We start from the raw sequence: 27,125 nt of genomic DNA, 5'->3' as shown, positions 1-27,125 counted from the left end.
TGGATCATCAGATGCCATGAACAGGACAAAATGTCTGGTTTTGTCAAGGTGTGTCAACAAGGGAGGGGCAAAGGAAAGTTTGGGATGTGTCAACCCTAGGCAGCTTGGATCAGGCCAGCCCTAAATGGGGGTGGGAAGGGCTTAGGTGAGGCCCACACAGTCGGGAAGGGACTTGGTTTGTCAGCCACAGGCAGTGGGGGGCTCAGGCTTCTGCCACTACACATAGGCATGGCTCCTGCAGGTACCATTAGCTGCAGTTCCCAGCCAGTGGGAGTTGTGGAGTCAGCACTTGGGGTGGGAGCAACAGGAAGACACACAAACCCCAGGGCCTCGGGGATGGTGCCAGGTAGGGCTGTCAATGATCAGCCAGTAAGCCTCACCGTAAATGAATGAGGCTTGTCAGTTATGGTTAACTGGTAAGGGCTGGAGCAGCCCCTGACATGCAGCCAGAAGGGGGTTCCTCCAGCCCCATGGGCCACTGCAGGTGGGGGGTGCTTCAACACAGCTGGAACAGCCTATCTGGGTGGGCCAAGTACAAGACCCCTGCCACAGACAGGGGCTGCTCTGGACAGGCTGGCACGCCCCACTTGTGGCACTCCCAGGACAGACCTCTGTGGATGGAGGCTGCTCCAGCCACACTGGGCAGGATGGTCCAGCCAGGCCAGAGCAGCCCCTTTTGCAGCAGGGGTGTCACTCCAGGTCAGCTGGGTTAGACCAGCCTCCCCAGCTGCTCCCTCCCTGTTTAACTGATTAAACCTGCCATTTAAACAATTAACCAGTTAAATGGGACTCAACCATAGTGCCAGGTACTTCCAGGCAGAGCACATAGCCAAGGCAGGGAAGGGAGCCTGCCTTAGCCCTGCTAGACTGTTACCATCCCAAGTCTCCCAGCTTGGCTGAGGTAGCCTCTGAGGTGATTCTGGGAGAGTCCCAGTGAAAGTGGGAAGGTTCACCAAGCTAATTTAATGTAGTAATTAGTTACCAGACATTTAATGCAACGTTGAACTTTTCCTTATGTAAAAAAGGGTTCAACAAATAAAAAAAGATCTAACCATCAGCCTCCCTTGCTGTGAGGCTGTAGTCCTACTCTGCAGTTGCTCTCAAGCTGCTCATTGACATAGTTGTCTCCAGCCTGACAAGCATTGGTTTGCTTGTCATCTGCAGTAGTACCCCCTTTACTGCTGCCAAAGTCCTCCAGCCCCATGACCACAGCAGGCTACACGGTGCACAAGTGAGGCCAGTTCGCTCCACGTTGATTTGTGGCTGGAGGTAGTCACTGTATGTGTATCTCCCCTACCCCTGTGCTAGCCTGCTTTCCATTAGCCACTGTTGGTCTGTTTGCTGGTTTGGCCCACATGGGCAGCTCTGTGCAGGAAGGCCAAAGGGATGTATATCCTTCACCCAATGCTCAGAGAGCCTGCAGAAGATCTCATAGAGTCTGACACTGTCTTATGTTTCCTTTGGCACTGGAGTGGGGTTTCATGGGAAGAGAGCCAGCAGGGTGAAGAGAGCTCTAAGAGTTGGTGTGGAAGTCCTGTATTTCTGCATGGATTTGTCTTCACTCAGAGCCATGCAGCGCTACCTGGGTTCTGAAAGCAAACCCAGTCATATGAGGATAGACTATGGTCTTTCCTGATCCCAGTCCTCTATGTTTTTATCATTGGGGATAGGGTGGGGGGGGGGCAGGCAGCTGGGAGGGAGCTAAATCAGTGCCACTCTGAGATAATTAACCCCTGGGCTACTGATTAACAGGCTACATACACCCAGGGTGTGTATATCAAACAGAATAGGTATTAATTATAATCATAGGCCACCAGCTGTGCCCATTTCTTTTCAGCACCTGTCAATGATTTTACTTTTGTTAGCGGTAAGCCTTAAGGTTTGGTTTCATTTTCCTGCAGCCTCTTTCATTTTCATTTTCAAATGAGAGCTAAAAGGATGACAGGTCAGCATGACTTGGACCATCATGGGCTTGATATTCATTATAGCACAACCCCAGGCTTGTCCTTGTGGGTCCCTGCACTACATGGCAGTTTAAAAGCAGCCTCAAAGGCCTTTTGTGTCCCTTGCTCTGCTTCCTGTACTGGCAGGGGCTTGGTTCACACCATGACCTGGCCATTCTCACTATTGGCTAGTCCACAGATCCAGTCTTTCAGGTAGGAGGCTCACTCCTCCCCCACTGCCCCTCTAGGGCTGGGCTGATGCATGGGGTGGTCTAGGGGGAACCTAGTCCCCTCCCACACATCCCAGGTTCCAGCACAAGGACCCTAGGCAGCTCTGACAGGAGGGGCTTCCCTCCCTAGGCCACTTCCATCAGACCCCCTTTTTCTCAGTACCTTCCTCTGATAACTGCAGTTCTTCTCCCTTGTGAGTTCTTCTCTCCACAATCCTGGTCTACCCTGTATCTCCTCCTTCTGGGGGGAGGGGGGGGGGGCTTTTTCAAGGACTCCACAGGCCTTGATTAGCTGCAGCTGCTTAATTAGCCCCAGGTATTGGCTTACCCTGGTGTGGCAGGCTGCTCCTTCCTGGGCCTTAGTCCTTGGGAAAACATAAAAGGACTCACCCAGCTGCCTGTATAGCTCCCCTCCCACAGGGTGCTCTAGCTGGCTGTGGGCCCGGGTTTATCTCATTGTGTATAGCCACTCTACAACACAGTATGTTCATCTTCTTCAGAATATGGCCAAAGCTAAGGACATTAAGGATGAAATTGTCTTTGTGCAGAGGGCCTGCCTTTGAGAGCCCTCAACAGAGCCACCCTTACTCTCTGCTCTCGGCCCCCACTTTGAGAGGCCCTGTGGGCTGGTACAATTGGCCAGTGCAGTTGGTCATGGAAGTGACAGGTCAGTCCTAAAAATCACTTCAGTTCCATCCCAGGCCCTGCACCCCCCCCCAGGGGACAGCCCTGCCCCTCAAAATAGGACAAAAATGTGAATTACATAGTCCTTAGTTCTTTTGCTGATTCTTGGCACATATGCTGAATTTCACCAAAGAATAAAATTCTGCTGTATAACAGCTTTCTTTTTTCCTTACATTGTAGGTGTCAGAATAATATTGCCAGACATATAAACAGGAATGAGAGATGAGACTGTTGAAATCTTAGCATATTTATTACATACATGAGATATAAAAACAAGTTACCAAAACAATGTCATTTTTGTGAGCCAGCAGGCCCCTGAAAAAGAAATACATTGAGGAAGTAGATTGGCAGACTTGTTTATGGCATTGCAATTCCTCCTATTTTTTTCCCCTCGTGCTCATGAACGGAATACGCGCTCTCAACTGAAATTTATAGATGGGTTACAGAAAAGGTACACTCTATGCTGAAAATGGCAATAACAGTGTTCTGACCCATAAATTGGTGTTAAAATGGAGAATGGCTGTATACACTCTAAATAAAACACAGTGGAAAACAAATTTAAGGTTTATTTTTAAATATTAACATTGAAAATAAAATAAGCTTTAAGTCTGCCATGAATTACGGGGCTGGGGTATGTGAAACAGAACGCTGTTTATTTAAAATGTAGATGTCTTTGTTAGCAGGCAGAGTGCTTATCCTCTGGCAACTGCATTCCTGCTTTTTAGTCTCTCATTCTCTGTGTTGTTTGTGAAGTTTCATTATAGTCAATACCCATTAGGTCCAAACTCTGGTCTGAAACTGGGACTTCAGTGCAAGTACATTATCTTTCAGATTGCATCCTTGGTTTTTCTGACTGGTCAGTGCCAAGACCAGAAGAGGACTATTCCCTTTATACCATTAATGTTGTCTACATTTAGGGGGGTCTTCTGGAGTGCTTCTGTTTCAATAGGTTTTTTTTAATAGGTTCTCATCACCCCACTTTTTCTCTCCAGAAAAATTAAACGTGCCACACCATGAAATGACAGGTAGTAAAGTGCTTTATACAATGAAATATTTACATTTGGATAGGATCAGGTTTAACACTTTGTGGACAAAACTTCACACCCGCTGCCCATCTTTAGTAAAACAACAGTTGCTGGTAAAGGGCTGGTGTTGGCTCATGGTTATGCTGGTGTAAACAGTCATTCCATTGACTTCAACAAGTTCACACGGGTGTAACTGAAAAAACAAACAACCAAAAAAAGAAAACAGTTTGGCCCATCATTTTAAGTGCCCAGTCTGAAACCTTACACAAGCCTTTAAAAGCATGCAGCACACAACTCCTTTTAATGATGGCACATCCTAGTCAGACCTTGGGCTATAACAGAGCAATTGTAAATGACCTGTTGCCAACAGATCTCTCCCACTGATACATACCTATTCTCCAGTTCTACAGAAAGCTATTAGTATTGAGCTAAAGGTTGACCTTAGGAGATGGCTCTACTGCAGCCTGGGGGTGTGATCACAACGTGAGCTGATGTACCCAACCTAGCTCTAATCTCACAAGCTCAAGTCCTGCAGCAGTGACGCCACGGCTGTGTAGGCTTCTGTGTCATTAGCCTGGCAAAACCAGGGTTGGAGAGAGGTTTGTACAGCCTGTGTGAAAGCACGAGCTGCCTCAGCTTCACTGGCCCAGGCTTTGTGCTCTGGGGATGAAAGCTAGTTGTGTGCTTTCGCCTGAGTGGCAATCGCTCCCAATGCCTGCAGTCAAGCCATACACTCTGAGGACAGCCATCTTTGTGCTTCAACTCCCTAGGCACAGCTCAGGATTTAGGTTGTAGTACATTTATTCTACCAATAAATACAGGGTGTGCCCTCAAGTTCACTGAAGGTAGTCAGGGTTTACACTGGTGGGTAACTGGCAGAAAATTTCTGTCCGTCCTCCTTAGTTCATGGGGATGATTTTCCACTCATGGATGCCAATTTTAAAGCGGTGTAACTTCACTGCATTCAGTGGAGTTACTCCAGAATTACATTGGGCTGTATGAGATGAGAATCAGGCTCTTATGGCTTTTTCAGTGTTACTGTAACCCCAGAGGTGCTGAGACCACTAACAAGGGAAAGTGAAGTCTCTACAGCTGAGGGCCAGTAGGCTTTTAGCTCATGCTGTCCAGGCACAAGGCTTTAGCCCCAGAGGTCACAGGTACATTTCCTCCTGCCGATGACCTGGGTTTGTCAGCCATTCATAGCACTGGATCCCACGAACATCCTTCCGAAGAAGATCCAGGCGAGTACGCAAACATGGACCAGCACGTGTTGAACTAGACAGAGCCTATAACGGGAAGACCATGCTACACATCTGAGCACTCTTTTCTGACATTCCAGTTTTTATTTTAGAGGTCTTCCAGCTGTGTTGTTTGCATTTTGAGCTTAAAGAAATGCCATACCTGGCTGTGTACTTCTAGTTGCAGTCTCTTTTTAAAATCTCCAAGACTTTTCTTCCAAGAGCTGATTTCCACTGGTGGACAAAACTTTTCATATTGACTATCAGTCTCCCAGTCCGTACCTCCTCATGTCCTGCGACAAGGTATTCCAAGCCTGAAAATCATCAAAGTGGTCAGGAATTGTATGGCAGAATGCTAAAAAGGGTGCTTAAATCACTGCATGTTAATAGGAGCAGCTTTTCTGAAGGAAAAAGAAACCCGGCATTTGTGTAGAAATACTGTATCTAGAGAGAGCTGCATCAGAGTCAGCCCTGTGAGACAGCTGACAGTGAGATTGGGGTGAGATGCTGTGTACAGGCTCTAAATCTGGGGGGGCTCTGTACAAGCAAGGGAAGGGCTATGGAGGTGGAGGAGCAGAAGGGTCTCTAAAAGATACACATTTCATACTCTTTGCTTACAGTCTTTAAAAGAAGCTTCTGGGTTAAATCCACTTCTGTGCTTATGCATCCACCAAGACCCCACTTAAATGCTCAAATTAGGGCGCACACGGTACACAAATGATCCACAGGCCTCATGCTGACCTTCTGCACAGGGGCAGATGTCATTCCACTGAGCCCCAGTTGTGCATGTACAACTGGCATAGTGTGTGCACAGTTTGGCATGTGCGTGTGTACACACATACTCTAAGGATTGCCCTAAAGGGGAAAATCATGAAATATGCAAGGGAATACTGCAAATATTTCCATGTCACTATTTTTTGCCCTGGGGCTGACGGTGAATTAAGGTTCAGATTGTAAACAGACTAGGAGAATGTAGCCTAGCAAAGCACTCATTTGCACCAATAATGAATTTATCTATTGAGCTTCAGATATTGAAAAATACAGGATCTGCTGCAGGCCAGAAAGGCAAGTGCCATATGTAGCTCTGGCCTGTCATGGAAATCCACAGCTGCAGGTTAAATGCCTTTAGGAACACAATTAGCTAGGACACTCTCCAATGAGGCACTGTGGCTATTAGAAGAACTGGAATGAGCACCTGGAGGGTGCCTGAGGGTTTGCATTCAAACCAAAACATGCTTTATTAAATTCTGCCGCACCCAGACAGTTCAGAGATATGTGAGCAGCATCCTTCAAAAATCTGGTCCGATTTCTAGATATTTCCACAAGACAGTACAAAGCAGCTACACAGAATCCTGCACATGGCTCCATCATATGCTTTTATGCCACAAGCTTGATTCTGAACTCTGCTGGTTTTATACAGGTGTAGCTCTGTTCACCGCAGTGGAATTGCTTAGTTTATATCAGATGACTGGTACTGGTTCAGGAAGGTACTTAAACCAGTGCCTCTCTTTAAACACAGGAGCAGTGAGGTTGGCACCACCATGTTGTGCTACAGACACTTGACAAATTTACCATACTTCGTGATGGACACTGGGGAGAGTGTGGGGGTTATGTCATTCAATCATTCAACACTTTTTTGAAGAATTATCACAGAACTCAAAAATTTTACCACAGACACTCGTGGCCATGTATGGAAGTGTTGCTGGCCCACCAGTCCCACTGAAATCAGTGCAGGGATGCACAGACTTCAAGTTAAGCACATGCTTTCTGAGTACCGTAGAGTACCTGAGTACCAAGGCCAGTGGGGGTCAGAATGAGGCCCTAAATATTTCATACATGGCTGCAAGTTATGTGAAGAAACACTGGGCTAGATGGCACAGAGGAATCTGAAAGCCGTCCTAGGTGGGCAGCTGAGGATTCCTCTGAAGTCAGGGAATGATGGGTCTTACTATTTATAGTATGATAGCACCCAGTCTCCAGCCAAGCTCAGGGCCCCATTGTGCTCGACAGTCACAGCTGGTATGAAGATGGCATAGTGGCCTCTGGACTGGAGCCTTCTCGCTTCTCCTGACTATTCAAGGAGATGTTCCATAGGTAACATGTCAGGAGTGTGGCTGCTCTAACTTGCCTCAGCCAATCTCAAGATCTGGACAAGAGAAAGATGACTTAGAGTCATCTTTGTGCTTCAACCCCCTAGGTACAGCTCAGGATTTAGGTTGTCGTACGTTTATTCTACCAATATAGGTTGTAGTTTCTTAACAGGGGAAGGAAAATTTAAAAGAACCAACTTCACAAGTAATTGGCATATAGATATGTATGTCATTCAATACAATTTACTGCATGTTTCATCTGAGTTTTTGGGCACACACCATCATCTTGCTATAAAGTAACCACAGGCTACATATTACAATTTAGCTATCTGCAGCACACTCATTATGGCTGAATCAACATTTCTGTCAGAAACATCATTTTTTCAAAGGATCATAACATCTCTCTCAATGAGGCAGCTTGGCATGAAATTCTCAGTATGGAAGCAGTTTTTTTTTTAATTAGCTACTGATTTTGTAGACTTTTTTTTTTAATATAATTCTGTTCAGATGCCTTTATGGAACTACAAAAATAAAACTAACAAGGCCCCTCAATTGTCTGATTCTGGTCTTCAGGGTTGTGAATTCCATCTCAAATTCCTTGCTTTTAATTGTAAGAGACATGCTCTTCTTTTCCAGTAGTAACAGAGAGGTAGCCGTGTTAGTCTGTATTCTAACAAAACAATCCAGCATTTTGTTAGTCTTTAAAGTGCTACATGACTGCTGTTTTCTTTTCCGGTGTTTGGGAGCCCTGTGATTAGAAAGCAGAGTCTGTTTCCTCAAAGGTGATTAAGATACGTAAATCTTTTATGTTTACTGGCCTCTTAGAGTTTCACTTGTGTATGTGTGTGTTGGAAATATGCCTTGTAAGAACTCTGAGAGCTTATCATCTGAACAACACGGTGATGTAATTTGATGAGTGTTTTTAGATTTCTCTGGCTGGAAGCTCAAGATCCTTGCCCTTGCTCTGTATTGCTGGGACAGAGTGAACACAAGATACTTTTACAGTATTTTTTTCTCTTTGATCTTGTCCATGTTTTAAGGAGATGTTATTTGCAGAGCAGTTATGTGTGAGGAAATCATTTAATATCTGCTTTGACTTTTGGGTGCTGCTGTTCATGATTTTTTAATTGATAGAATGCTATGAGTTTCTATTCTAAGAAATGAATAAATGGGCTATTTAATTTACAAATATAGCACTGCCAATTGGCCAACAATTCAATTTGGAGCTCTTTTTCATTTGTCCTCTAGTTTTGGGTTGAATGGTGCACTTGGTTCATGCGTAAAACTTTTAGCCATTACTCTGAGGTCTAGAAATTCACTGCAAGGTTCAACGTCTTTAACCCTTAATTCTCTCTTCTGGCAAAATCTATAATCCAACAATATTTTATCACTCAGCCTGAGTGAGGCCAAGTTTTCTGTGGTCCCATAAAGTTTGTTCCAATAGCAGATGGTTTGTCATTGTGTTACTCCAGCTGCATAAAAGTGAAGTGGAAAAATGGTGGAGCAGGGCCACAAAATTGACAATGAGCTATGTTGCTTGCAACTGGCCAGATAAATCACAGAACTGGCCCTTATCCCTGCATGGAAGAATGTAGAAATATGTGTGTGTCCAAAATTAAAGCACCATGAGCAGATGGCAGGAGAGTACACTCCTTTTGCTTTTCACTAACATTTTTGATAGGAAAAGGCTCCCATAAAGTTGAACACAAAAGGAGCACAAGTATAGCTAAGTAAATGTGGTATCAGTGGTGACAGAAGCGTATTTCTAACAGTTTTCCCTGACAGGCCACATCCTCAGCCTGAGCAGATGTTTCTCAGTTCTTCTTTCAGCCTGCAGCAGCTTAAGTGCTACTAAGCTTCACCTGTTGAAAACTAAGGTAAGCACAATGACATCAATTTACAAGTGACATGTGTCAAATGCAAGTTTTGGCATATTTGTTCCAGAGATCTCATCTTCAGCTCTTTTTAGATGTCTAAGGCTATGTCTATACTAGACTAAGACAGTCGACCACAAATGCACAATTCTAGCTATGCCAATTGCCTAGCTAAAATCGGTGTATCTGCTTGGCTTACTTGTCTGTCTGTACAGAGGGAGGTCAACAGGAGAGTTTCTCCCTTCAACCTCCCTTATTTCTCATGTCTCGTGAACACCGAGGTCGACTGCTGACTCCAGACAGATCAATTTTGCTTATCCATATTAGATGCACGAAATAGAACCTTGGAAGATCGACCCTGAGCAGGATGATCTTCTGTGGTAGCGTAGATGTAGCTTGAGGAACGGCAATATTAATTCACTCTGTAAGTGGCTATAAACTTTGTGAAATATGGAGCGAGAGCCTCTGCTGGTGTGAATTAATAAAGTTTCTCCGAAGTCAATAGATCTTCATGGTATTACATCAGATGAGACTCTGACTCACAATAGTCTGTGTTATTCAACCTTAATGGAGTTTCTCCAGAATTATACTAGTAAAGCTGAGCCCAGAATCTGGCCCTTCCTGTTTGCTTTTACTTTTCAAATGAGAACATTAAGAACCTGTACCTACTGCATTACAGTATCCATGGATTTTTGCAATGATCCATGTCTTATGTGCTGAAATAATAAACTCGAACACAGGGGTGCTGTTTTGCCTTAATCCCTTTATCATGAGAAGTGTATTAAAAAGAATTCCTAAGTACACCAGGTATTGGAGGGGTAGCCGTGTTAGTCTGGATCTGTAACAGCAACAAAAGCTCCTGTGGCACCTTATAGACTAACAGAAAAGTTTTGAGCATGAGCTTTCATGAGCACAGACTCACTTCATCACATGCTGGTCTTGGAAATCTGCAGGGCCAGGTACAAATAAGCCAGAGCAAGGGTGGGGATAACAAGGTTAGCTCAGTCAGCAAGGGTGAGGCTTACTACCAGCAGTTGATCTGGAGGTGTGAACACCAAGGGAGGGGAAGCTGCTTCTGTATTTAGCCAGCCATTCGCAGTCTTTGTTTAAGCCAGAGCTGAGGGCGTCGAATTTGCAGATGAATTGTAGCTCAGAAATTTCTCTTTGGAGTCTGGTCCTGAAATTTCTTTGCTGTAGGATAGCTACTTTTAAGTCTGCTACTGTGTGGCCTGGGAGATTGAAGTGCTCTCCTACGGATTTTGTATATTGCCATTTCTGATGTCTGATTTGTGTGCGTTTATTCTTTTACGCAGAGACTGTCCAGTTTGTCCGATGTATATAGCAGAGGGGCATTGCTGGCACATGATGGCATAAATTATATTGGTAGATGTGCAGCTGAATGAACCCACGATGGTGTGGCTGATCTGGTTAGGTCCTGTAATGGTGTTGCTGGTGTAGATATGTGGGCAGAGTTGGCAACGAGGTTTGTTGCATGGATGGGTCCCTGAGTTAGAGCGACTGTGGTGCGGTCTATAGTTGCTGGTTAGGATTTGCTTCAGGTTGGCAGGTTGTCTGTGGGAAGGACTGGTCTGCCTCCCAAGGCCTGTGAAAGTGGGGGATCATTGTCCAGGATGGGTTGTAAATCCCTGATAATGCGCTGTAGAGGTTTTAGCTGAGGACTGTAGGTGATGGCTAGTGGTGCCCTGCAGATTTCCAAGACCTGTGAATCTGTGCTCACGAAAGCTCATGCTCAAAACTTTTCTGTTAGTCTATAAGGTGCCACAGGACCCTTCATTACTAAGTACATGAGCTCTATCTTCTGTAGGTTAGATTTAAGGCCAAACACTGAGCACTATTTCTAAAGATAACAAAACATTACAAAAACCTCCACAATGGTAATTGTTCTGAATGATCTGATGTCTTACAGTAATAATCATGCAAGTGACTCACTAACAGAAGAATTTTCCTATTCCTAAATGAGTAAAGGAAATCTCAGTATTTGAATCCACATTTTGTTCAGATAAATCCTGAAATTATATGTAAACAGTGGAGGAAGAAAGCATTTTATAAAATGTTTTATAAATGATACAAAAACCTACATAGAGTAGAGCAGGAAGACAATATTTTTTTCAGCTAATAGCTGCTTATTTGTGCAGAACAGTGAAAAAGAGGGTCCTGGAGGTTAGCTGTGTTAGTCTGTAGCTTCACAAATAATAAACAGTCCTGTAGCCTCTTACAGACTAACACATTTATTAGGTCATGAGCTTTTGTGTGTAAGTGGGTCTTCCCCATGAAAACTCATGACCTAATAATTTCTTCAGTTTCTAAGGAAGCACAGTACTGCTTGTTATTAGTGAAAAAGATGGCTTAGGAGGATTTTAGTTTCTCTCTATTGAAAAATTTTGTCTCTGAACTTCTTGGTTTCTGCAATGATCACTAAGGTCACATGCACTGTTTTACTAGCACTGACTATATTTCATTTGAAATCTAATCACCTGTTCACTGGAAGATGGACAAAGACGAAGTAGATAAGGTGTCCCACCCACCAGCCAGAGAAAGAGCTTCTTCTGTAACATTAATTGAGTTAATTCAATACTACTTTTGAAGAAAGCATTCTCAGCATGTACTCTTTTGGGAGACAGTTATAACAGCAGACGAGTAATGTGACCAGAGCTAGAACTGAAAATCTAAGTGCGTTGTTATGGATCTAAAGCAAAGTTAGATGTGAAATGAAATCTATCTTGTAGATGTCTGGCTCTACATGCAGCTGCTTCCAGGAGTGTGAGTGGTAAGTAACTGTTGGGTTCGCAATGTAAGGCTGTGCTACTGTAAATCTGCTTTACAAATAGCGGGTTCACGGCCCAAAACGTGTAATGAATATGGATTTTCTAAGTCAAATAAGAGTATTCCACTGCGATTACTCTTAGGCTTTAGATGCTGGAGTAACTTCCAGTGTCTGAATAAAGGACTATAAATTTAATACATAGGAGGATAGAAGAGGAAGAAAGAGGACAAAATCAGTATCAGTTTGTTGGGGACCTACTTCTCACAGAGCCAAAGCCAAATACCTACCAGGATTAAGAATTGGACAAGTGCAGCCTCGGTTAGTCCAGGATTCCGGGTAGAGAATTCGCTTTCCTCGCAGAATCTTAAACTTTGTTGATTTCAGCACTTTCTTGATCTTCACATTTACTTCTGCATGGGAGCCTTTGTCGTGGGCTGATAAAATCTTGGCTTTTACCACTGGCAGGGCACAATTTCAAAAGCAGAAAAGGAATGCATAAAATGGTTATACCCACCTCTCTTTCTAATGCAGCTCTCAGTAATGCAGTTAAGGATCAGTGTAAGTATACGTTTGCAGAATTAGCCAGAAAGTCTGCATTTGCAGACTGAGCCTGTGTGGGTTGGTCTATACGGAAGTTGCAGAGTGTGACTGCAGCTCAGACCCAAAGCTCACTCATGTACAGCTACTCCAGGGGAAAATTACACCTACATCTCCAGTGATGTCCTATTGCAACAAGGTCCCTGTCAGCTCTTTAAATAGCTCCCTGCTGGCTTTTGCGGAAGCTCAGATAGCTCTTGCTGGAGCTGTGCACCAGGGCACACCCACTTACTTCCATCTCTTCAGTGCTCCCAGTAAACTGAGTGCTTTGGTGGCTGCCCAGAAGAGATTCAGGAGCTGCCTCCCACCTCCCACAGCTGGCAGTATGTGTTTCTATTGGTGGTACACATCCACACATGCATTGGTGCACATAACAAAATTTATTGTAGCCATGGATGGAAAAAACTAGGGAGAACCCTGCTCCTGGCATACATACCCATATAATCCTGCTGCCATGCTACGCAAATAGCATATAGATGTCAGGGATGGTGCTTGGTCCTGCTAAGAGGCAGGGGACTGGACTAGATGACCTCCCAGGGTCCCTTCCAGTTCTAGGAGATGTGTATCTCCAACTACATTTTAGTGGGGGAAGGATAGTTCAGTGGTTTGCACGTTGGCCTGCTAAACCCAGGGTTGCACATTCAATCCTCAAGGAGGTCATTTAGAGACTGGGGCATATAGACCCCTAAGGCTATGCCAGTGGCACTGCTATTTGGAGCATGGTATTCCAGTTCCACTACCCCTTGTCATGAGAGGGGTAATGGAACATTTGGAATAGACACTTATTTCAAGATAATTCATGCAAATTGTATAAATTATTTCAAAATACACAAGCAGTCTACACACAGCCTGAGAGAGCAGTGATGATGATGGTGAAGGCATTTAACACCTTTTAATGAAGTGTCTTGATTTAAAATGCATCTAAAAATGTAAGAAGATTCTTCTTCTACATTGCAGCCCCTCACTTCAAGCATCTAATGACCCTACAATTCAGCTGTTGTCTGTAATTTAACTGACACCATGTAAAACTGAGCAATGAAAGGGTGGGAGGCCTGAGTATACGTCAGATAAGATTTATGAAGTTGTTTTTTTGCTTTTATTTCTTATCTTTTGCTAGATTAAACACTGTCACTATCGCAGCCAGGAAGCAAAGCAAAGCAGAGTGGGATTTTTTTTCCTAATACTGCTAAGCCAGGCCCATATTTCAATGACATGCGGCCCCTTGAACTTCTCTTTGTGGGTCACTGCGCAGCCTGTAATGGCATGGATTATCTCTCAATGCATTTTAAACTCCAGCACAAGACAGAGCAGGTGCAAGAAAGTTTGAAAGCTCATGAGATGAAGGGAGAGTCATACAAAGAAAATTCCTTCCCCTGCATGGCATGAGACAGCCCACTGGCACACAGGCTGCATGCTCAGCATGGACAAAGCTTTCCCCTTACTCCCAACATGAAAATGCTCTACCACCACCCCATTCCAGCTGGTTAATTCTGCTTAACAGGGTGCCAGTCCTTAGCAGCAAATTCTTAAGGGTTCTTGTGTTCTCAGTGAATGCCCTGCGCCCATTTCCTCTTGTGAATCATCAGAACACAGAGCTGGTGGCTTGTAGGCAATGGTGCAGGGTGGACCCTTTGGACAAGGTCTTTCTTTTGGTATTAGTCCTTGAGCCCAGGGGGTTTTGTAGTGGTTGGTGGGTGGATAACGGGGCTGGACACTTGATTATGTTTGGCCATGATGCATGGTGTGCCCCTCTATGTGTGTGTTTATAATTATGTATTTTGCACATTGCCTAACTACTTGTGGTGACTTGCAAGGCTGAGCCCTGCACTTCTTGTGCACCCAGTCCTCCCACTGAAAATCCAGGGGGGCCTCGGAGATGCAAGATGTGCAGGAAAGGCTTCCACATTTATGAATAATTAAGCCTTTTTTATAATTTCTCCTTGAAAATGATCTTGGGCATAATCACAAAATAGGCAAACTGAGTATCAGCCAAGTGACATGCGTAGTGAGTGTTCATGGGAATCCACCTCTGACACTTGGCTCTTCCTGTAAAACTGCAGTAAAAGAGCTAAGCTTTTTACATCCCTTCTTCAGCTTTTGCTACTTTAATCAATGGCATAGGACCAGCACCAGCTCTGCTACCCTTACACTGTCATACCAACGCTTCAAACTGCCCTGTATCTGCTAACAAGAACTCAATCCAGCAAGAATATGCTTGCCTTGTAACTCACCATATGTGTACTTCATTTCACAGAAGACCTTGGGATTCCCTAAAACTTGTTCTTTGCATTCACATTTACCTGTGGAAACAAACCAAACCAAAAGTGTCCTGCGAATAGTATCCCAAATATTGAAACATGCAGCAAAGGCAGGGGAGGATCTAGACAGGGGGGTCAGGTAGTGGGATTAACAGCTTTTCATTCCAGTACTGCTGGTTTAAGTCAGCCTGAGTGGGTAGAGACAGGGTCTGAGCTAAAATTCTTGCCCCACTGAAGTGAGTGAGAATTCTGTGGTTAACTTTGTAGAGGCCTGATTCACTCCTGTCTTCTCTCGCACTAGCCTCCATTGAATTACTTCGCTTTACATATGAGTAAAGGGAGAATCAGGCCCACAAGGTCATTACCGAATGACTGCCACCTATTCAGTGGTTGCGGTGAGAAGGTTTTTGAGGGCTCCATCACTTTCCAGTAGGCATCACAGGAACTTAAGAACATACCTAAGAATGGCCACACTGGGTCAGACCAAAGGTCCACCTAGCCTGGTATTCTATCGTCCAACAGAGGCCAATGCTTGATGCCCCAGAGGGAGAGAACAGAACAGGTAATCACCAAAGTGATCCCTCTCCTGTCATCCATTCCCAGCCTCTGACAAACAGAGGCCAGGGACACCATTCCTACCCCATCCTGGCTAATAGCCGTTGACGGACCTAACCTCCATGAATCTTAAGGGAACAATTCACCACAACCATCACCAGGAGTGGAAATGCAGGGGACACAAACAATGGTAACCAAATGCCAGCTCCATGAAGACGATAAAGGCAAATGATTACTTGCGTTTTCATTAACACAGCTGTGCCCATGATGAGGTTTGAAAACACCCCGAGGACACTAGGCAAGATACAGTTAAGCATTTGTTTCCCAATTACATGCCCATCTTCTCAACTCTGAAGAGTACTTCTACATGACCGAAGCACAAGCTTGTCTTTCAGAACACACAAGCTACCTATCTTCAGAAAATTGGCCTCCAGCCTGAAGATATGTTCACAAGATCTTAGCCCCAGCAGAACGTTTTTGTACAAAATCTGAAGGGAGCAAGAGAAAAGGCCTCTATTACAGGGGTCAGCAACACCCCCAGCATGTTTGCCAAGAATAGCACACAAGCTGATTTTCATCAGCATGCAAGGCAGGAGCTCAGCCCTGGCCCTCCTCCCGCATGCAGCTGGGAGCTTGCTCAAAGCCGTGCTGCCTGTGGATTAACCAATGACCAGCTATTGCTACCAACCGCCTCCCAAACAGTAAAGCTTTGTGTTTTTATTTATTAATGAAGCTGTTGTAAGTAGGACTATTAGTGACTTTAAAAAGTATCACCAGCCCTTGAGCCATACATAGAGGTCAAAAGGTCAAATTTTGGCACTCTGCCTTGGAAAGGTAGCTGACCCCGGCTTATTCTGTTGAGTTAAATCACAAAGATAAGAAGTGAGTCTTTTCTGATTCTCTCTCTGCACTTCCACCAGTCAAAATGTGCTTAAAACTAGATGTTGCAAATGGTCATTCTATAAAGCAGATTGTTATTGTGTTCTTGGAACTACAATTTCTATTTAAAAGCCTCCTGGATAGACACTAGGGTTTTTTCTTATTCCCCACTTAATGTGTCCTTGAGATTTTTATCATACAATTTAGTGCACGTGCAGAAAATGGCACTTGGACTGACTTCAGGAGATGGAATAACTTCAGGAAACAGGTGTACAGTGAGCCTGGAAAACACAAAGGCCTCAGATGTGGAACCCTTCTGTTGCTGAATGCTTACTCACATGAGTAGTTGCACTTAAGTCATTAAGACTACTCAGGTGAGTAAGCACTCATTAATAAAGAACTGTACGATCAGGCCACTAGCAATCATATGCACTAGCAATATTGCACAATACTTTTAGGAGGCCAAATGAAAAATAATCTCTCAATTTGAAATTAGAGCTGGCCTAAGAGGTGTTCTGCAGCCATGTCACAAACCGCAACAACTTCCAAACTTGGTACAATAACCTCAGAAAACTATGGTGTTGTCGCTCTTGTTTTAGAAACAATTCTATATCTAATTTATCAGGGTGATATCATACCACACTCCTTAAACAACATTACCATCAAGTTACTCAATGGAATGGAACAGCTCTGGGCAAAGGAGTTTATGAAAACAAAGTAAAACAAAAGCACATTTCAAATTATTCTGATGTAAATGAGCACAAGCCTGAGAATTCTGAGCTCAGGGTGAAAACTCAGGCTGATACTCAAGTTTTCAACCCATACACAGTGGGATCAGATTTTAAAACAGTCTGCCTCAACTTTAAACATCCTTGTGTATGTGGGTTGAAGTCAGTCTTTTAATGCTCTTTATGCTTTGGGGGAATAGTTGAACAGTACTGAACATTAGATATTACATTCTTTTCTATTGCCATTGCCACGGCAATATGTCAAAACAAAGCTTGGTGGCGTTTTTACAAATCACTTTAAAAGACCCTTTTCTTGTTCATTAGGAACAATCTCTTAGTAACAGGAAGGGAGAGGAGAAATATGTTTGAATCAGCCCTCTCACCTGAATGCCGAAGAGCAGAGAATCCTTGTTCATCCTCCCATCCCCATGCTGGCTCACTCTCATTAAACACAGAGTGGAACTCAGGAATTTCGTGATTCCAGACTATGTCTGCACTGTTGTAATAAAGGGAAACTGAGAGGCATTTTTTAAGGAACCATACCTTCAAGCAAAGTATCACACTTGCTATCAACAGTCCTTTTGTCAGAAATTTACCAGATGTATTGGTATTGTAAAGCACACAAAAGAGAAAAGCTTTATAAGGTGAATGACTTGGTCACTGAAAATTCTTAGACCTGTGTTAAGGATTTTTGGTAAAAATATACATTTTAGTAACTTGTATGTGATACATAATCTCTGTGAATATACAAGGTCCACAGGGGGATCTGTTTATACAGCTCACAGACTTCAAGGCCAAAAGGAACTATTATGATCATCCAGTCTGACCTCCTGAGCATTACAGACCACAGAGTCTCATCTGCCACTCCTGCAACAGACCTCTAACCTGTGGCTGAGTTACTGAAGTCCTGAAATCATAATTTAAAGACTTCAAGTTACAGAGATCCCATGGTTGACAATGCTTTAAACCTGCAAGTGACCTGTTCCCCTTGCTGCAGTGGAAGGCAAACCCCCCCTCACAATCTCTGACAATTTTGTCCTGGGGAAAAATTCCTTCCAAACCCCATATATGGTGATCGGTTAGACTCTGAGAATGTTGGCAAGCCCAGCCAGCCAGCCACCAGCCACCTTGGCGTAGAGTTGGTAACTAGAAACCTTGCTCCCTTAGGCTACGTCTACACGTGAAGCCTACATCGAAGTAGCCTATTTCGATGTGGCGACATCGAAATAGGCTATTTCGATGAATAACGTCTACACGTCCTCCAGGGCTGGCAACGTCGATGTTCAACATCGACGTTGCGCAGCACCACATCGAAATAGGCGCTGCGAGGGAACGTCTACACGCCAAAGTAGCACACATCGAAATAAGGGTGCCAGGCACAGCTGCAGACAGGGTCACAGGGCGGACTCAACAGCAAGCCGCTCCCTTAAAGGGCCCCTCCCAGACACAGTTGCACTAAACAACACAAGATACACAGAGCCGATAACTGGTTGCAGACCCTGTGCCTGCAGCATGGATCCCCAGCTGCCGCAGCAGCAGCCAGAAGCCCTGGGCTAAGGGCTGCTGCCCACGGTGACCATAGAGCCCCGCAGGGGCTGGAGAGAGAGCATCTCTCAACCCCCCAGCTGATGGCCGCCATGGAGGACCCGGCAATTTCGACGTTGCGGGACGCGGATCGTCTACACGGTCCCTACCTCGACCTTGAACGTCAAAGTAGGGCGCTATTCCGATCCCCTCATGAGGTTAGCGACTTCGACGTCTCGCCGCCTAACGTCGAAGTTAACTTCGAAATAGCGCCTGACGCGTGTAGCTGCGACGGGCGCTATTTCGAAGTTAGTGCCGCTACTTCGAAGTAGCGTGCACGTGTAGACACAGCTTTAGACAGTTTGATTTAAAATGTGTTCTTCTCTAGCATCCAGTAAATGAGGGCATGAGCTTGGTCCACATAAGTCAATAGGACATTTGGGAATGACCTCAGTGGGAACAGGAATGAGCCCTTCAATCTTCTTTCAAACGTGTGAGGAAAAAATCCAGACAATGGAAAGACCCTGAAAGTACCAGCACTAAATGCCTAGATACCCGGAAGGGGCAGTCAGGGGCAGTACTACAGTAAGGCCTCAATTTTAAGGACCCCGTCTTTGGGAACAACGGATGTGCCCCCCCATTTATTCCTGAAGTCTGCTGGGGTCTGTAGAATCGCCCCCCACCAAAAAAGTTAAGAGACTTACTGCTGCTGCGGCGTGGAGGAGCCACCACCTCCTCTGCTGGAGCCACCACGCACTCCTCCCACTGGGGTAGAGGCGCATACGTATGCAGACTGGCACTTGCATATGCCCACCGTGTGGTGACTTCGGCGGTGGCTCCTCCAGGCTGTGCAGTGGAGCGCCTCCACTTCCTGCCACCTGGCGGGGTGCCTCCAGCCATGCTTGGAGAAGCGGCTCCATCCGCGCCAGCGGGGTCCCAGCCACGCAGCAGGGTCCAGTGAGTCCTCCAGTGGCAAGCGGCTCTGGTGAGCGACAGGGTTTTTTTCTATTGGGGGGGAGGGGGGCTGGGGCTGGGGGAGCCTGGCGGGCATGGGTGGGCACTAAACCCTCACTTTTAACAGACTTTTGGGAATCGTGGACACCCCTCCCTTCCATTAGTCTGTTAAATTGAGGGTTTGCTGTACTGTAAGAAAATGGGCCATTCCCTTGACCCATTATTGTTAATTACTTAAATGCATTACTAACCCAAGCTCCTGCTTCAGCTAAACGTCCGACTGGCTGAACTCTGAAGCCCAACAGTATAATAAATATGATTATGGCAGGGCCAGCGCAGTGAGGATGGATGGATTTCCTCCGAATTGGCTGGCCTCTGTGGTCAACCTGGACACGGGAAACGGGGCACTGGGGGGACACCAAGGAATGGAGGATCAGCTGAGTTTTACAACATCACTCATGTTCGGTGTTGCTCTCCTAATTCTCTGGCTCTGCATTGAGACGGGTACAGAGCAGCTGCAGAACAACCCTGACAAAGACAGCACAGCTCCAGCTGCTGCACTGCTATCACCAGGGAACAGCTGGGACAGCAGAGAAACACAGCAGAGCAGCCATCTATGCAAGTAGCCCCTTCTTCCATGTACCTAGGTGTCTCCTTCTCTGGGCAGTCTCTAGGTCTGAAGGCGTGGCAGGTATCATCCCACCGCTAGCCCTGTGGTCAGCAAATGCTCTCCCATCAAAAGCCCTGAAATGTTTTGCAGGACACGGTGCCAGGTAATGACATGGAGCTCTTGGTCTTCACTGACTCTCTCCAACAGGTTTTTCTATGGGAGAAAGGCAATTTGGCCCAGTAACGACAACATCTGCCCATTGATATACTATGTATCATCAGGTTTTCTGTAGCACCAATCTGAACAATAAAGTCCATCTACAATAATTAACATATCTGGGATATGGGTCCATGATCTGATTGTACTTGTGAGTCTCAACCAATAGGTTGTCCATCCACTCACCTGCTGATGCAGTCACCAGTGAGTGGATCACAGCTTCTGGCACAGTCACACGGTCTGCAGCCATACTCTCCAAAGCCCCAGTACCCCACCAGACACTGGTCACACTGAGGACCTGCCACTCCAGGTTTGCAGGGACAGTCACCGTTGCTGGGGTCACAGAAGATATTTGTGCTGAAAGGAAGTGTGGCTGATCCAACCGGGTGGCAGGAACACACTGCCATAGAAAGCAAGTACATCATGTAAGTGTAATTGGGATGGAAAGCTAGCAATGCAAGATGGGAATGCAGAATAAACAGATTAGTTCACACAACACATGGCTGAGCTGGACATACTTATTATTCTACATTACTGGGACGGTGAGGAGGAGGAGTTACCCAGAGCTGCTGGACTGGCACACCACAGACATTTTCCAATCATTATATGAAGGGTGACCTGACAGTAAAGCAAAATTTTGCATGAAATAATGTGAGAAACATGCATGCCAAATCTTCAGCTTTCTAAATAATGATGATGTTGTTTTTGGATATTATTCTCTTTACCTGTAGGAACCCAACTGGAGGAATTCCCTCTAGAAATGACAAGACTTCTATTGTAATTAGCCACGCCAGCTTGGGTTTGTGAAAAGTGACAACATTTTGCCAAAAGTGAAAAATATTACAGTAGTCAGTTTATAACTTCAGAGCCCCAATTCAGTAAGGTACTTAAGCACATGCCTAACTTTAAAGTTCACACTGAAGGAGTTTGTCAAACCAGAAATTGGATAATTATTGTACATTCTACAAAGGAGAATCATAACACACCTGCTTTCTGAGGTAACAATTCCTAATTCTCTTGATGCAAGCAGGTTTGAAAAAGTCAATTTAATTTAAATAAGTGATGGGTAAAATTTAGTCCTTCTCTTGCATTTAAAAACAAAATGGCTATTTTGAAATGCTGAATGAAAAGTGAGGGCACTGGTAACGAACGCCATCAAGCTCTCCTATGGATCCTGAAACGTGGACTGTTCTGAGTTTGTGTAAAGCTGTCTGGACAGAAAACTGAAGAGATTCATTGTTATCACTGAACAAGGAAAGAGTCCTCTTCACTCTTCTTCCATTTTCCACCTCCCTGCTTAACAGTCTCACGTAACAGAAGCTTTCTCTTTGGACAGAAAGATCAAGATGCGGCTTCTTTTTTAAGACCATCCGTGTTGGTCAATATGGCAGACACAGGGATTGTCAGACAGCAAGTATCAGAGGGGGAGCTGAGTTAGTCTGTATCTTCAAAAACAGAAAGAAGTCCTGTAGCACCTTATAGACTAAGAGATATTTTGGAACAAAAAAGCAGCCCAGCAGCACTTTGAAGACTAACAAAATAATTTATTAGGTGATGAGCTTTCGTGGGACAGACCCACTTCTTCAGACCACAGCCAGACCAGAACAGACTCAATATTTAAGCCACAGAGAACCAAACATAGTAATCAAGGTTGACAAACCAGAAAAAATATAATCAAGGTGAGCAAATCAGAGAGCAGAGGGGAAGAAAGTGGAGTCGGGGGAGTGAAGAATTAGATAAAGCCAAGTATGCAAAAGAGCCCCTATAATGAGCTAGAAAATTCCCATCCTGGTTCAAACCACATGTTAATATGTCAAATTTGAATATAAAAGAGAGTTCAGCAGTCTCTCTTTCCAAACTGCTGTGAAAATTCTTCTTCAGTATAACGCAAACTTTCAGCCCACTCCATTAAAGTGTGGGCTGACAGGTTTGTGAATCAGGAGTGTTTTTATGTCTGTTTTATGCCCATTAATTCTTTGTCTAAGAGAGTTTGAAGTCTGTCCAATATACAAAGCATCTGGGCGTTGTTGGCAGATGATGGCATATATGATGTTAGTTAAGGAACATAAGAATGTGCCCGTGCTTCCGTGAATAACCTGGTTAGGTCCACTGATGGTATCTCCAGAATAGGTATGTGGACAAAGTTGGCAACGGGCTTTGTTGCAAGGAAAAGTTCCAGGACTGGTGTTCCTGGGCTATAGACTGTGGCTGTTGGTGAGGATCCTCATGAGGTTGAGAGGTTGTCTATAGGAGAGAACAGGCCTGTCACCTAGGGCCTTCTGGAGCTGGCATCCTGATTAAGGATAGGTTGTAGTTCTTTAATAATGTGTTGCAGTGGTTTGAGTTGGGGGCTGTAGGTAATGACCAGTGGTGTTCTGTTCTTGGCTTTTTTGGGCCTATCTTGGAGTAGCTGGTCTCTGGGTATTTGTCTGGCCCTGACAATTTGCTTTTTATTTATCCTGGTGGGTAATTCAGGTTTATGAATATTTGGTAAAGATCTTGTAGTTTTCAGTCTCTGTCAGTAGGATCAGAGCAAATGTGATTGTACCTAAGGGCTTGACTGTAAACAATGGATCTAGTTGTGTGTGCAGGATGTAAGCTAGAAACGTATAGGTAAGTATAGCGGTCAGTGGGTTTCCATAGAGTGTGGTACTGATCAAGCCATCCTTGATTTGTACTGGAGTGCCAGGAAATGTATCTCTTGCATGGAGTAGTCGAGGCATAAGTTGATGGTGGGTGCAGATTGTTAAAGTCTCTGTGGAATTCTTCAAGAGTGTCTATACCATGGGTCCAAATCATGAAGATGTCATCAATGTATTGTAAGTAGAGGAGGGTAATAGGGGACGAGAGCTGAGGAATTGTTGTTCCAGGTCAGCCATAAATATATTAGCATATTGTGGGGCCATGCAGGTGCCCATAGCAGTTCCACTAATCTGGAGGTATAAATTGTTCCCAAATCGGAAATAATTGTGGGTGAGAACCAAGTTACAGAGGTCAGACACCAGATTGGCTGTGGTGACATCAGGGATGGTATTCCTGATCACTTGTAATCCGTCTTCATGTGGAATATTAGCGTACAGAGCCTGTACATCCATGGTGGCAAGGATGGTGTTGTCAGGAACCTTTCTGATGTCTTGTAATTTCCTCAGGAAGTCAGTGGTATCTGGGAGATAGCTGGGAGTGTTGGTGGCATAGGGTTTGTGGATGGAGTCCACATAACTGGACATTATATGCAAACAATACCAAATGAGACACAATCTCAACTATGCTGAATGCTATGCTATCCAAAGTCTCAAAAACAACCCAGACATTATAATCAAACCAGCCAACAAAGGGGGTGCTGTTGTCATCATGAATAAGTCAGACTATGAACAGGAGGCAGCCAGACAACTCTCCAACACCACAGTTTACAAACTTCTCTCCTCTGATCCCATTTTGGAATTCCAAAAGAAATTACAACAAGTACTTAAGGAACTCCCTGCTGCTACTCAGGACCTCATTCACCCAGACACACCATCTGAGCCCCAACCTGGATTATTCTATTTACTTCCCAATATCCACAGACCTGGAAACCCCAGATGCCCTATCATTTATCAGCAGGTCTTTGCCCATGAAAGCTTATGCTCCAAAATATCTGTCAGACAGCAAGGTGATACTATTTTCTTCTTGGGGAAAGAGAGGAGGCAGTTGGGACAATGGGACAAAGAGACAAATCCCGCATACCAGAGTGGAAAAATCTGGAGGAAATGCTACGTGGTAAAATTTGGAATTTTTCTCTCCTTGACCATGTTTTTCCATATGAAATCTAGGCCTCCTTTTGGTTCCGTTGGCATCCAACATATAAAGGGCTGAAATTTTTTTTTTTTCAGAGCTTGTAAATTTGAATACCCTCCAAAAATAGGTTGAAAACCAAAATAATTTGATGTGGAAACAGCTAGCTAGGTGCCTCATGGGAGCTGTCATTTGGGTGCCTCAAGCCCTTTTTCTTCATTATAGGCAGCGGCTCCCTGGTCAGTGCTCATCTCCCATGATGCATTACAATCTTTATAGAGAGGGGAGACTGTACATCCTGCGAGTTCCTGAGTGTGGTGCATCAAGGGAAATGTATTTCAGCCAAGAATCCCAGCCCCTATAGCTGAATGCAGACCTGAGTCAATCCACTGGGCACCATAGCTTCATTTCCAAATCTTAGTATTTCAGTTTTCAGGCATTCTTTATTTGACAAAAAAAAAAAAAAATCAACGTTTTGAAGAGGAAATGAAAACTTTCATTTAGCTGAAACTGCAATTTCTGCCAAAAAAGGGAGAATATACGGAACATTTTCAACCGTCCAGAAATTTTCCTTTGCTGCTGTGGAGGCACTATAAGGCAACGCACTACACAGCACACAGCCACGGCTTACCTTAGAACACTCATTATTAGGCACATAGCTTTGATTCTGATCTCTGACGTTTTTGGGGTTTGACGTACTTGAACTGCAGTTTTTACATATTACATCAGCCTTTAATAGAGGCAGTCAATTCACAGTATGGACCGTGAGTGCTGATATCATACAGAAGTATGGTATCATCACTCATGCATCTGATGAAGCGGGTCTTTGCCCACGAAAGCTTATGCTCCAGAATAACTGTTAGTCTATAAGGTGCCACAACACTTCTCGTTGTTCTCTTAATGTTGACTGTGGTTTCAGAATCTTCAAAAAACAAAAAAAAGGCCAAAACCCAACAATGCCAAAACAACCCCCTCTCCACTGCAGCCCCTTCTTCCCAAACAAATATAATTATAGAAAATAAGATTAAAAATCCTCTGCACAAACTGCATAACTAGCTGCAGGCAATCAACTCTAGTACCTTTAATAGCATAGTTTCCAGCAGTGCTCACTGTGGCATGCATACCTTTCTCCTGAAGGCTGTCAGGTATTTTACACTTGACACACGCATCCAAACATGCTATTTTCTTACTCGACGCAATGGATATTTATGGCATTTCTCAACCCCCTTAAGGGGTAATGAAGTACCCTACGCTCTTCTGGTCTTATGCACTGAGTAGGCTAAATTCACCAGTGACATACATGGATTCAACTCTGCTGAAGTCAATGGAATTGGATTGCCTCAGGCCAGGGATGAATCTGGTTCAGCAGGTTATATTTTAGCTAACATTTTCTCCACTTTTTCCTCAGAGCTGTTGTTTGGAGACCCAAGTCCCAGAGCTTGATGGGTTTTGCAATATCATGACCGCTAGCTAACATTAACCCATGAAAGCTCTTAGGAAAAAAATCCAGTCTGAGCGTAAGAAGGAACTGAATCAGAGGGGCACATTTCATTGATTTTATTTTATTTTTTCCATTTTACAGCCAGTAACAGCCCATTTTCATCCTCACATTTGCTCACGTACATTTTTGTGCATTTATATTTTGAGATCTAGAAGTAGCTCCTGGCAATTTGTCCCTAAAATTAGCATTCACAAATATTCTTGACATTGCAGCTCAGAAGTATAGTTTGACTGCAGAATCATTTTTCCTTCAGCAATTTGAGGCAGGAGTATCTGCAAAGTTTCTTTGGACAGGTCAGAGTTGCCTTGGGAAGTTGCAAAGCTGCAGGGCAAATGATATAAGGTGTCTTTCAAATGAGATATCAACCTCTCTTCTCCCCCAAAAAGGAAACATTTTAAATTCCTAGAGACAAAGGTTCAGAAAGATTATTCAAACAAATTCACCCTATTTGATAATCTTCACTAGGATGATCAGATCAGTGCTCCAGAGCTGGTCTAATGGGATGCAACTCCCTAGGAAGCTGTCGGGTCAAATTCCACGGAGGATGCAAACTGTTGTGCAAAAGCTACACATTGATGTAATATGGTCAGAAAATGATGTAAGGAGGAAAATGGGGTATAAAGTCCACTGAACTGGCATTCAGACCATCAGGTTTATATCTGCTAAGGCTGCTTTGTACCGGTGTGAAACAGCTACCAATTCTATCTGAAAGGTCGCCTGAATTTTCCCCATAGAGCAATTCACATTGCCAGTGGCTGGAATACAAGTACACTTTTGTGATTGGCTGGAAAGGCCTTGGAGGCTGACTTCTGTTATGCCTGGCATCCATCCCAGTGCCCTGCAGCCCTTTGTACCCTTTTTGCTCCTGGGATGTCCCGGGTGCACAGAAACTGGCCCCTAGGATCTGGCCCAGTAGCTGGAAAAAATAAGTGTAAGTTATAGGGCCAAGAAGAAAAAGCAGGTGGGTTATCAGGCAAAGCACCAAGAAGGCGTGTGACAAAATAGAGGTAGGTAATTAGTTGCTTTCCTCTCTACCTTTCAAGATACAACTTCCGCCTCCTTGGCGTGGCTGCAATGTTTGTTTCACACCTGCCGGCAGGGCTGCCAATGGCAGGGTGGGGAAGCAAAGAGGGCAGGCAGCTGACCTGGGTCTGTCAATTTAAAAGGGCCTGGGGCTCCAGCCACTGCCATTGCCACTGCAGCCACAGCAGCAGCCAGAGCTCCAGGACCTTTAAATTGCTGTCACAGCCTGCACTGAAAGAGGCTGGAGTAGGCTAGCCCCAGCCCTGCCCCTTCAGGGAGGGCCCAGAGCCACTCCCTCTCCCGGCCCCCCACTTCTTAGAGGCCCTGTATTTCTGTCCTCAGCCCCACCTGCTGGATTTGATCCTTGGCCCTGCTATGGGCCCTTTCCACCACACCAGTAGTGGAAAGGGGCTTTAACTCTCTTAGCTAACTACCTGCAGGATTCACTGCACCAATCCCTGTCCTGGGGCCCAGCCTAGAGGATGTGAATGGGGGAAAGAGAATGTGGCTGTCCTGTCCCATCATTCTGGGGTACCCCTGATTGCTTGGTGGCATATCAATGTCAGTTTGGAAGGTGATTTTTATGGTGTTTTTATACTGGCTAACTCCCTAATCTGCATGCATTTACACTGGCCAAAAG

General features: G+C 44.7%; 1 protein-coding gene across 2 annotated transcripts in view; it reads right to left on the bottom strand.

The window, feature by feature from the left end:
- Positions 1–3,088: 3,088 nt before the first annotated feature.
- NTN4 (netrin 4) overlaps positions 3,089–27,125 on the bottom strand; it is a 110,748-nt gene continuing 86,711 nt past the window's right edge. For both annotated transcript variants that reach the window (XM_075011628.1, XM_075011637.1), the window contains exons 6-11: positions 20,377–20,590; positions 17,270–17,382; positions 14,698–14,766; positions 12,157–12,327; positions 5,284–5,434; positions 3,089–4,075 (exon numbers count right to left, since the gene is read on the bottom strand). In XM_075011628.1, coding sequence (XP_074867729.1) covers positions 5,298–5,434; positions 12,157–12,327; positions 14,698–14,766; positions 17,270–17,382; positions 20,377–20,590 — 704 coding nt within the window. In that variant the 3' untranslated portion in view covers positions 3,089–4,075; positions 5,284–5,297. The remainder of the gene's footprint in view (positions 4,076–5,283; positions 5,435–12,156; positions 12,328–14,697; positions 14,767–17,269; positions 17,383–20,376; positions 20,591–27,125) is intronic.

This window comes from Carettochelys insculpta, chromosome 1 (genome assembly GCF_033958435.1).
Source record: "Carettochelys insculpta isolate YL-2023 chromosome 1, ASM3395843v1, whole genome shotgun sequence".
NCBI lineage: Eukaryota > Metazoa > Chordata > Testudines > Carettochelyidae > Carettochelys > Carettochelys insculpta.
Note: the sequence above shows the minus strand (reverse complement) of the source record. Positions and strands in the feature narration are given on the sequence as shown.